The 13,068-nt window shown below is 40.3% G+C and overlaps 1 protein-coding gene across 1 annotated transcript in view; it reads right to left on the reverse strand.

Annotated features, from left to right (window-relative positions):
• The window catches only part of GRM7 (glutamate metabotropic receptor 7), an 881,121-nt gene that overhangs the window by 278,416 nt on the left and 589,637 nt on the right, over positions 1-13,068 (reverse strand). Inside the window, exon 7 of the mRNA XM_043886644.1 lies at positions 11,270-11,409. Within this exon, the coding sequence (XP_043742579.1) occupies positions 11,270-11,409 (140 nt within the window). The remainder of the gene's footprint in view (positions 1-11,269; positions 11,410-13,068) is intronic.

Genomic DNA, 13,068 nt, shown 5'->3' on the forward strand with positions numbered 1-13,068 from the left:
GATATTAAGTGTTAGTAGCTCAGTCGTGTCCTACTCCTTGTGACCCCATGGACTGTAGCATACTGGACTCCTCTGACCATGGAATCTTCCAGGCAAGAATTCTGGAGAGGGTTGCCATTCCCTTCTTCAGGGGATCTTCCCAAACCAGGGATAGAATACGGGTCTCCTGCATTGCAGACAGAACTTTTACCATCTGAGCCACCAACGAAGTCAAGACAGATACTAAAGATGCTTAAGAAAATCTCATACAAATCTTATCTGTTTACACAACTATGTTACCTATTTTAGATAGGCTTAATAATATATTTATAACATGGTGAATACAGGCAACATTTTGTAACAACTGTAATTGGAAAGTAACCTTTCACTGCGCCTTCCCTGGTGGCTCAGATGGTAAAGTGTGGAGTGCCTACAATGTGGGAGACCTGGGTTTGATCCCTGGATCAGGAAGATCCTCTGGAGAAGGAAATGGCAACCCACTCCAGTATTCTTGCCTGGAAAATCCCGTGGATGGAGGAGCCTGATGGTCTACAATCCATGGGGTCGCAAAGAGTCAGACACGACTGAGTGACTAAACTTTCACTGCACAAAAATATTTAATAAAAATATGACAATGATAGAGGTATATTGAAATTAAAGAACAAAAAAATAAAAAATTAAAAGAATAATGAAAATGTGTTGCAAAGAGCTGATTCATTGGAAAAGACTCCAATGCTGCAAAAGACTGAAGGCAAAAGGAGAAGGGGCCGCAGTGATGGTTGGATGGCATTACCGACTCAATGAGCATGAATATGAGCAAATTTTGGGAGAGAGTGAGGGGCAGGGAGCCTGGTGTGCTGCACTCCATGGGGGTTACAAAGAGTTGGACATGACTTAGTGACCGAACAACAGTATGAATTTTACAGATTTCATAGAAAAACAAAGTTAGGTAGTAAAGAACAGTACTTAGGGAAAATAATCTGCCCCCTTTACCTGTCTCCCCAACAAAGATTTCCATATCTTAATTTCTTCATTTATCAATATGCTACAGCAAAAGAGACTTTGCACATGGAACAAGATTACAGACTAAAAATAAGATTATTCTGGATTATCTGGATGAGCCAAGGATAATCACATTGGCCCTTCAGAGTAGAGGAGGAAGGCAGAAGAGTCAGTGGGAGATACAACCATGGGAGAGGAGGCAGGAAGCAGGGGAAGCATGAGAGGGACTCGACCCACCACTGCCAGCTTGGAAGGTGGAGAAATGGACACCAGCCAATGCATCAAGGTGGCCTCGAGAAGCTAGGATCAACCCATGGCTGACATCAAAGAAACAGAGATCTCGGTTTCACAACCAAAAGGAACTAAACACTGCCAAGGACCAGAACAAGCAGGACGCATATTCTCCCCTAGAGTCTCCAGAAACAACTCCATTGACACCTGGATATTAGCCCAGTGGGATCCCTATGGGACCTGTGACCCTCAGAACTATAAGAAAAGAAAGGTGTGGTGTTTTATGCAACCAGGTTTCTGGAAATTATTTACAGCAGCAAGAAATATGACAAGAAGTATGACCATGAATCCCATATGCTCATTTATATCAGGAAGATTATAGCAATTCATTTTCAAAGTGTCCTTGTGAAGTAGCTGTTTTGCTTGGCTTGATTAGGTTTTAAATATACAAGGGGCTGGGGTTCAAGGATAGTGTATGATTCACTTTAGCCACAAGTGGTTGAGAAGGTAGGGCTTTCTGATGCTATCCCACTTTATAAGACTATCTCACACCATGTTGAAAACACTTCTAATCTAGTCTCTACATTTCCATTTTAACATCATCATGTCACCCTTGGATTTTTGGCTTCCCAGAGCAAATGGTTAGGCAGAGGGTACATAAACTCATCTTTTCCCTTTTCTAATTTTGGATTGGCAATAGCAAGTGAGAATCCCTGTTATAACATCTGAGCTCTCTAAACTCATCCTTATTACTTCTTCTTTCAAATATATTTTGCCTGAGCTCCAAACACAGTAAGTAATGAAATTCAACAATTCCCCCACGGAACAAAGTTGTATATTAATAAACAAAAGTGATTTGCTGGAACACCTACAATGCAAACAAGAAATAATGGGGGTTCAGGCTTCTGTAATGCACATGCTTATGAAAACATATTGATAATTATAAATACCATGCATTGTCTAGACATTCATAGACAGAACACAATTATACACCACTGGTTACAAGAAGAAATGCTCACAACAAAGGGTGATCTCGGTTTCTTTCATTTTCGGTATATTTCAGAATTTGCACAAATACATGTCTCCAAACAAAAGCACTGTCTCCATTAAAGCAGTTCTCTTTAGAAGACTGTACTTATGGACCATTTTTTTAAAAAAGCTGTCACATTCTTATGGCTGTTTTGAGTCACTGACACTATTAGTATATTATTGTTGACTTTTGAAAAACAATTCTTAGAGATGATTTATAAAAAGTCAAGTATGTATGGAAACCAAATTAGTGGAAATAAGTTGAAATCTACTCTACACCTAGATTTAGTGAGTGAAATGAGATGCCTATGGGCATAAGGAAATAGATGAGGGAGCAGAGATTGGGGCGGGGATCAGGCAATGGGGGAGAGTAGGGTCTGTGGAGACACAGAGAAGTGGGAAGCCTTTACTGAGATCCAATTAACTATGACAGCATGGAATAAAGGCATACTACTGCCTGATCTGATTTCGAAAAGAAAAGCCAAAAATAAAGTTATTCTTGCAAAATTTCTTGATTCTTAAAATATTAGCAAGGAATTAAGTTTTTAAGCACTCCTGCTGTTTGTATTCAGCTTGGGATCTGTAGTCTCAGGCTGCGTTGCAACTGGAAAGCAGTACTTACTGTACTGGATTTGTATGTGTCCTGTGTAAAATACCACAGATTCAGAGATGTTGACACATGGACGTAACTCTTGGCCCTCCGGTCTCAGGGTAAATGCCATCTTGTCAGAGAGGCCATTCTTGTCCCGGTTCACAGACCTAGGATCTGGGCCCAGCCATGACAGCCACGATCCTAAATCCTTTGCTGACCAGTTGACCAACTGGTCAACCACTTGTAAAAGAATGAAACTAGAACACTTTCTAACACCATACACAAAAATAAACTCAAAATGGATTAAAGATCTAAATGTAAGACCAGAAACTATAAAACTCCTAGAGGAGAACATAGGCAAAACACTCTCTGACATAAATCACAGCAAGATCCTCTATGACCCACCTCCCAGAATATTGGAAATAAAAGCAAAACTAAACAAATGGGACCTAATGAAACTAAATCCTTTGCTGTTTTGACTCTTCCTCCAATGAGACATTAAAAACTAGATGGGTACGTAGGCAGGCGGTGGATGGAAGCAGTTTTAGTGGTCTGATTATCAATTCACTTTCACTAACACAAACGTAGACATTCATGCCCCGACACAATCCCTCAAGAACAGTTATCCCACTGTGTCCTAAAATAGCCACAGGGAGGTTTCTAAAATGAAAAGTCAATTGGAAAAATTAAAACCAATTCTTTTATTCCTTTTCATCCTTTTTTTTTCCCTCTATCATTCAGAGACTGAAAATCTATCTGTGCAACGTGAACTGGCTTATAGACCACATATACAATTCTGAAGAAACCTGTCTGGTGAACCAAGGTCTCAAGTGGATTCCTGAATCATACAGAATTGTTGACTGCAGTAGATTTCTGGGTACATCATCTCATCCATTCATGCAATAGGCACTGAGGATTCTAAATCAAAAATGACACCCTTACTCCTAAGTAATTTATAACATAACCTGTTTGTCTGCTTATCCACTCATCTATTTCATATAGAACAATCATTTTATAAGCATCACACTAGGTGCAGGGGATAAAGAAAACAAAATACAGTTGAGCACTAGAAATTGACATTTTCAACAGTTACGTGATAAACTAAAGATATTAAATTATTATTACTTTTGCTATTACAGCTAACATTTGTTGAATATTTACTATGTGCCAGGCACTGTTTTAAGTTTGTTACATATATTACTACATTTAATTCTGGCAATAACCTTATGAAATTGGTACTACTGTAATCCTCTACAGCTCGTAACTGATGGAGCGAAGACTCAGTTCCATTTAATCAGATCAGCTACAAAGCCTGTAGCCCTGGTTACTAATAACAAAACTATACATTATAAGATATGAGTCATTTATTATGATGATCAGTGGGGTAATTTCATAAAAGCAGCCTTTAAACCGAAGTTAAAGAAGTACTAGATTTTGACAACTTACATATTTTTCTCTTTGGCAACATTACTTTGATTATGGCTATCCATTACCCCATATCTCATGTAATACTTTGTAAATTATAAGCATGATTAGACTTCTAAAACATTTTTACTGCTGCAATTATGAAACAATAGAGTGATTAGGAGTTTTATAGGCAGTAGAAGTAAGTATTGATTTGGGAAGAGATAATTTGATTAAACAGTGATTGCCGCAATCAACCGTACTTTTTGTCTTTAAATGCCAGTGAAAGACAAAATTCTAACCAGGGTGAAAGATTCAAATATTTAACAAAATTACAACTTTTAAAATTAATTTTTAATCACCTCAGTTTAATGAAATTTAAAAACTTCTGCTTATTAAGTGTAGACTGACATTTTATTTACCCCAGTTTGGGTGTATTAAAACAAAAACTTTTTTTTTTAAATTTTTGATTGCTGTAGTGAAATAGTTGTAAGTAGAAAAGTAAGACACTTAAGTTTCCTTCAGTTAGTGATAAGGGAACAATCCAGAGAGCACCGTAAATGGCTTCCAGGGCTTCCTACGTGGCAGTGTGGTAAAGAACCTGCCTGCCAATGCAGGAGACCTGAGACATAACAGACGCGGGTTTGATCACTGGGTTGGAAAGATCCCTTGGAGGAGGGCATGCCAACCCACTGCAGTACTCTTGCCTGGAGAATCCCATGGACAGAGGAGCCTGGCGGGCTATAGTCCATGGGGTCACAAAGAGTTGGCATGACTGGAGCGTCTTAGCATGCACGCAAAGGGTTCCTAGGGCTCAAAGGATGTCACCTCCAACCTAGGTTCTCTACGCTTTGCCTCCCTTTCCTTGGGGCTCCTGCTCTGCGGTCTCCAAATGTCTGCCTGTGGCTTCCTGTGAGAGGTGGTGGAGTCTCAGACTGGCTGACAGGCATCTGGTGGTTCATCCTAACTGCACAGTTTATTGCCTGTCATCACTATGAACGTGGGTGATGCGTTTAGGCTAAATCCAGTCTTGCCTTTGGATTTAGGAACTGTGCAAGGCAGACCACATGACTTAAAAGGAAGCTTGGGTGCTCTTCCCAGAGGGAAGAAGTGTGACTGCTCATCGCAGAACATTTCTACCATTAGAGAGATCATATTAATCTTACCACGGTTTTATATATTAACAACAGTAACAAACACAAATGCTTGGTAAGTGTCAGGTACTATGCTAGTAATTGTACAAAAAAATAATTAAAACATGGATTCTACCTTTTAGGAGGTTTCAGTATCTGGTTAGAAAGTAAATTTAATAGGGAACAAATTTCTTAAAAAGCCCCCCACAAACCTCAGAAGATTATAAACGTGGACTACCCTGTAGAATGGCTGAAGACTAAGGTGCCAGGTAAAGGTTAAGTGATATTTACTCAATCTTCCATTTAAGAATGTGTGCTGTTCACTGTAGGAAGTTGCCTATTAAGGGTAGTTCTTAAAAAAAAAAAAAAAAAAAAACTAACATTTTTGGATTTTAAAGAATTTCAGTTAATTAGAAAAATTTACATTGCAGGCATATCTAAATATCCTACTAACTGCAAATAACCAAAAGGATGACAGAAATTTTGTTTCTAATATGCAAAATATATGTGGAGCTTATTCACATCATAAATGTATAGTTTTTAAAACTCTCTACCTTTTATATTATGCCCTTATCCCCAACATATCTCCAACCTAGTTTCTACATAGTATTGTGTTATTCATTCTAAAACACTTTTTTCTTCTCCATCTGGGGAACTATGACTTATCCTTCAAATTCCAGTTCAAATATATGCCAGTGCCTTAAACCAGCACCCATCTAAACCCTGTAAATGCTGCAGTATGACGCAGGGGGTGCAAGCCTAGTGCTCTGGGACTACCTAGAGGGGTGGGATGGAGTGGGAGATGGGATGGAGGTTTAGCATGGAGGGGACATACGTATACCTATGGCTGATTAATGCTGATGTAGGACAGAAGCCAACACAAAATTGGAAAGCAATTATCCTCCAATTAAATATATATATATATATATATATATATATATTTAGAGTGAAAATAAATAAAATAAACCCTGAAATGGAGTTTGTCTATTACAGAGCCCTGGTCCTCTCCTGGGAACCCCAAGTGCAGGGACATGTCCCCTTGTTTCTCTCAACATCTCCAGCAGCTCCATCCTTCCTGATACTCTACAGGTAAGCAATGGATATTTATTGCATTATTCCCTTGCCTGCTTCTCTGCCAGGAATAACATTTTCCAGAATCTCTGCATGGTACTACACAAACCTGAGGCAAAAAGCAGAGTTCTTTCTTGTAGGGGTGGCAAGTGGGAGAATGAATCTTCCTAATGACTTCCTTCTGATGAATTCTGGTTGGAGAAGAAACATTCAAACAGCAAACCCTGTGGTCATCTGTTAGCCCGAGAAGAGGCAGGGCCTAGAGCTCTCACTTAAGCAGTGAGGACTCAGGGTGGCATTCTGTAACAGACAGGGCACTCCCAGACACCTAAATTCCAGAGGATCAGATACAGAATGCCAGGCAGCCTGGTCTATAACCCTGGGATCATGAGACCCTAAAACTTTCACCTCCTAGCTAAGAAATGTATTTGCAATTACTGACCACAGAGACAGCTCTCCTGAAAACTTCATTTCCTCCAGATGATCTCACTTGGGGCTGAAATAGTACCCTGGAGTCTTTGTAAATGATAAACATACATGTTACTTAAAATACTTTGTTTTATCTCATTGACTAGGAGCAAGCAAACCTACCAAACTAAGTTTGCCAAAAGTCCACTCCCACAAAACTTGGAGCTGAATCAGAATAATTAGTGCAGAAGTAACATCGTGAGCAGGATGACCCTGGATGGACAGGACATGCCCACTGGACAGACCAGCAGCTGTGGCCTGGGTCTCCAGGTGAGAAGGGTGGAGCACCCTCTTTCTTTGTGATTCCAATTAGATTTTATAGTATCTTAAGGTGTCTATAAAAGACATCAACAGGGTGACCTCTTTGCAAGGCTACTTATCTCAGTGTTCACCCTCTGAATTAACCCAGCCTTTCAGGGGTCTAAAAACAGTCCTGTCCCTGGCTTAGCCATTCATAACTTTAAGGTGCATCCAATAGCAAGCATCAGCCACTGGGTTCAGCTGAGGAACTGTGGTCCTGTCCACCCTTCCTACCATAACCTCTCAGCAGGACAAGGAAGAATCAAAGCTGTTCCTATTTAGTGCTAAATCAAGCACAGATGCTTGTCTAGCTTCCGTAAACAAAAATAAAAATTCAAAGAATATAGCTTGGCCCAACTTTCCAGGCAAATGAGACAGAAACATTTAAGTTGGGTGTTACTTGGAGTAGTTGGTTTGGAATTGTGACACTTTCTATGAGGTTTTCAAGGCCTTGGGTTCTCTGCTATTACATTTTCTTTCTTTCTCTAATGCATTTCAAGGCCATTTATAGGTTAACAACTTGCTTTAAAAAACAACAACAACAACAAAAAACTATAGCCCAAAACTCTTTTCTGAGCTTCAGACTTATATCCATTTCGTTTTGGCCCTCATGGATTTGGGAAGACTCAATCAGGGTTCTCAATCTTCCCCTCCTGTTCCAAGCTGTCTCCCTACTCTCTTGTTGGAGCATTCACAGAGTTCCTCGAGCTATAAACCTGGGATTCACTCTTGATTATTTTCCTTCAATCCCAGTATTACTCTTCCTTTACCTCCAATACTAAATCCCAATTATGTTATTCTTCCTGTAAGATACACACACACACACACACACACATATATGCAATTATAGCTGTATAGGCATATACATATTATATATATATGTGCGTGTATATATATATAATGCATATATGAATGTTTCCACTCATTTCATTGTATCTCTGCTAGTACCACATTCTCTAAGCCAGTGGTTCTCCAAGTACTACCATCATAGCACAGGTACTCCTTCGAAAGACAAAAATTTGGGTCTCCTTGCACTCCCGGATGTCCTGAATCAGAATCCCTCGGAGCGGGCCCAGCAGATGTGTTTCTACAAGCCTTCCAGATGGTTTCTGTTGCACACTGAAGTGGAGAATCCCTTCACTATGCCACCCTACTTTAGCTCGACAACTGCAATGCAGTCTTCATTAGTCTTTCTACTCCCATGCTTGCCCTTTACTATTCATCACCTTCTCGGCAGACAAAGTAATATTTTATTCCTAATTCTGAGCCAGCCACTCTTTTGTTTAACATTTCCTCATGGTTTTCAAATGCACTCAGAATAAAATCTTTAAAATATTTATCGTGGTCTACCAGGAACGGCTCTGGCTCTTACCTACTGCCCTAACTTCTCTCATCCCTCCTCCGCATGCTCTCCCGTAGCGACACCATCGCTGTGTCTACTTCTGATCTGCTCCGTGGATCACTCATTCTCTCCTCATCGTCTGCTCCTCATCTGCAAGGTCTCTCTTTGCCATTCTTTCTCTCCTGCCATGCCTCTTACCACACTTCGGAATTTTCACACTCATATCTCTTGTTTACCATGTAATGCTATTCAAGATCTTCAATTATGTACAGACAAGAACTATGTTTGTCTTGATTTCCATTGTGCACCCACTGCCTTGTACAATGCTTATTGCAGGACAGGTACTTAAAAATACAAAAAACAAAACAAAGACTTGTTGAATGGCTGATAAACACAATTTGTATTAAAATACAAACCAAAGAACAACCTTCCTGTCAGCTCACTGGGATCGTGGATCTTGAGAGGCAAAGAACTGAACAGATACAAGCAGAACCAGGTGGGACAATGTGCAAAGGATGTAAATGGCCTCTCATGGCTTGACCAACACATCTCATGCACAATCCTCTCTTCTAAAAACCATAACCCAAGCTGTACCAGCCTCAAGATGTCTATTCTGTGTGTTATGCTGAAAAAAACACACACTCTCAATCATTTCCAAAGTGCCTCCTAAGGTCTACACCATTAAAGGCTAATGGCATCATTTCCAGGTTTGGAAAACATTTAGAAGGACTTCTCTGGGACAGAGCTTGTGATGGTTCATTTTATGTGTCAACCTGAATGGGCTATGGGTGCCCTGGTATGTGGTTAAACACAGTGATGGTGTTCCTGGCTGAGAGGCACATTTGAATTGTTAACTGATTCAAGCAGATTGTCCTCCCCAATGTGTGTGTGCCTTAAACAACCTGTCGAAGAGCTGGACGGAACTAAAAGCCTGAGCCTGAGAGAACCCTCTTTCTCTCTGCCTGTCTTTGAGCTGGGACATCAGTCTTCTACTGCCTTTGGACTCAGACTGGATCTTAAGCCATTGAGTCTTCTGGATCTCTGATTTGGCAACTGCACATCTTTGGACCTCTCAGTATTTATGATAAATGTGAGCCAATTTCTACAATCTATCTATTTATCTATCTATCTATCTATCTACCTACCGACCTATCCTATTGGTTGCTTCTCTGGAGAACTCATAGTAATACAGGGCTCTGATGGACACAAGACAATCATGCATTGTATATATTACTATTTCAAAGTAGATCTCTGGATCTAAGGAGCCCTACCTGATTCATAAGCCCAACCTAATGTACTTGTCCACAGCATCCCAGGTGAACATTATATGTGAGCTCAAGGCCACATCAAGGAATCTGCTGTAGAACTTCTTGAAGTACAACCCCCCAGTCGACACATCTCAGAAAAAGAGGCCCTGCAGCATCCCTGCCACAGTCCCCCGGCTCCAGGAACCCAGCCACCAGGCTTGGGCCTGGACAGTTTACATTCTGTCCCAGGAGGGGAGAAAGAGGAGCTGTACTGGGCCCAGCCAGGGTGGAAGGACCCTGGCCCAAGTGTTCTTTACTCCTCAGGAAGACAAGCATATTCATTTAGACTAAACATTAATTTCAAATAGGGCATTGTAAGTATTATTAGAAGCACATTATTGAATGTTGAACCTAAAATGGTAAGAAATTAAAACACAAATAAATAAAAAAGGGGCTGAAGAGCTGTCAGGTAACACCCAGGCAGGCACATTTCAAACTTCAGAAGAATATAAATGCTAACCAGACAAGGCCACTCCATGACTATGTGGGAACAAGACAAAGCCAGGCCACTCAGCCATCATGTGTGAAACTAAGACACTCTGCAACTACAAAAATATCCAGACATCTCCCTTTTTCAGTTCACGCGAGGTCAAACTGTTTCTCTATTCGTGACCATTCTTGCCCAGCTCTTATCCTCCCATCTCCTAGCTCAAAATCACCAAGACACCCAATCATTATATTGTCTCTACTTCCTAAGAATGGCCCGCCCCAAAACTGGTCCTTGCTTCCCAAAACCACCTTAGAATTACCCGACTCAACGAATCTCATCTGAACACCTCCACCCTGAAGAAGCTTTGCTGGCAGGAGTTTGTTTTTCATGTAGAGAGGTAAATACACCTTACTGTGTTTGACTACAGGTGAGTTCCTGATGGGTTTCCTGGTGAACTCTGACATAACCTTGCACAAAGAACTGGTCACCCACTCAAGGTCACGCTTTTGAATGAAAGAGAGGTTATGGAAATTAGCTAACACTGATATTACCCAGAGAACCTCAGTGTAAGTCAAAGTGACTCAGTAAAATGAATTAAAAGAAAAAAAAAATCTACGAGCAAATAAAGGAAAGGAGGAAGGAAGGAAGGAAAAATAATTTGAGCATGAGAAAGATCTCATGAAAGTACTGAAGTATTAGCTGGTACCTTGTTGGTTAAGCAACTCGAGCCTCAGTTTCAATGAGATGATTCACAGATTTGCCCAGTACACAGTCAGGCATGAACTCCACACACATGCCCATCACCGCCATCATCATCAGTGCTCTCACTGTTGGATTATTATGGTTACCAGTCCCTGCTGATGCTCTCAACAAGCTGCAAGCGCACTTGTGGATACTCATACACATATCTGCCTCATGGAGCATATTAAAAACCTGCTCACTCATTTCATAAGCAAAGGAAGAAGGACAAGCAAAACTCACATTGAGCTGCAGTTCATCTGTCCACTGTCCGATCAGTCGGTAGCCGGGGTTGGTGGTGTTTGTGGTCTGATACTGGAAGATGTCGTAACGCCCAGGGGCATCCCCGTTCTTGTTAAACATGACTGGGGTGCCCGCGCTACCTGGGGAAGAAAAGACAATGACAGATTTTATAGTTAAACAAGATTCCGTCGATCTCTCGTGCCCTGGTGAATAGTCTGAAGACCTGGTGATGAGCAAGGTAGGCTAGAGGTAGCCCTGCTGTTTATCAGGTTCCCCCAACATGCTCCCGGAAACTCCTCGACAATTCATCACTATGCTCTGTGAATGCTCAGTAGAGAAGGTGGGAAGACAATCTGTTTCCCTCTTTGAACAGCTCAACTCTTTATGTCTTGAAGTATTTTATTCTACTTTGTCTTCTCTTGTAAGGAATAAAAATTAAATGCATTATTTTTCAGAGAAAATCTTAAGCTTTATTGTTGGTGTTACTATTATTATTTTATTTTCTACCAAACACTAAATTGCAAAAGAATCAAGACATAATAAATATATTTTTAAAATGAAATACAAGAGAAGTGAAAAACAAGCTCAAAAGTTCACTTAAATACATAGTTGAATACTGATTACATTTAAAAGTATTTTTGGCTGATTATTTCTAATTGGCTTTAAATGGTAAGCAGGCTGAAATGCTTAGCAGTTTGCCTGGTGAATGCTTAACAAACAATGGATTCTTTCTCAATTTTCTATTTGGGTCTTATTTAAAATGCCTATCTTAAGACTGAAAACAATTTTTGGAACAATTAGATAGTGAAGCCAATTTCAAAAGACTAATGCATTGTTTTGAAAAAAATATATAACTTGAAAGTTGGATATGAGTGAAAAGTTCCTTAATATTAACCATATGGAACAAGAGACAAACTGCATACAAAGAATAAAAGATGTGAATTTTAGTTACCTTACCAACAGTTATAGAAAAATCACCAGAAGTTTATAACTGAGCGCTATTTCTCTCATGATCTCTGAGAAATAGGAAAATTATCACTGGCTTCAGGGTATGTGACTACTGTCTGCTCTGCCTATAAGTTAATACATGATCCATATTTCCAACAGAAAACAGTGCTCTATTTCCTGCCATTTACAAGGAAGTTCATAGATCAATTACAGGCTGAAACAGAATCACTGAGAATATTTTGCTATTTTTAGGAGGAGGGGCCAAGTAAATCTTAGGTAAACAGATGAAGCATTTTAAATAATTCTCATTAAAAATTTTAAGATGCTGATGGTGGCAGAGCTTTGCATCTGGCTAGTACTCATTAGCTTCTACAGAACTTGGGCCAACATGGTATTTGAGTTAATGACATGGATGAAAGAACTAAGGCATGTTAACTGAAGAGGAGAGAGAATGCTGGATACAGTAAGAAAGGATGTCTTCTTCAGGAAGGGCTTCCCAGGCGGTGCAATGGTAAAGAATCCACCTGCCAATGAAGGAGATGCAGGAGACTCGGGTGCCATCTCTGGGTTGGGAAGATCCCCTGGAGTAGGAAATGGCAACCCACTCCAGTATTCTTGCCTGGAGAATCCCACAGACAGAGGAACCTAGAAGACGATGTAGATAGAGTCCATGGGATTGCAAAGAGTCGGACATGAATGAGCACACACACACATGCACACACACTTCAGGAAGCAAGTGTGATGCTGAGAGTGATCCCACACAAACGATCAATCAACACAACAGTGAAGTTTAAAAAAAGAGTCCAGAAAGTAGGACAATATACTTGGTGACAAGAGGTATACAGAACTAC

This window comes from Cervus elaphus, chromosome 24 (genome assembly GCF_910594005.1).
Source record: "Cervus elaphus chromosome 24, mCerEla1.1, whole genome shotgun sequence".
Lineage (NCBI taxonomy): Eukaryota > Metazoa > Chordata > Mammalia > Artiodactyla > Cervidae > Cervus > Cervus elaphus.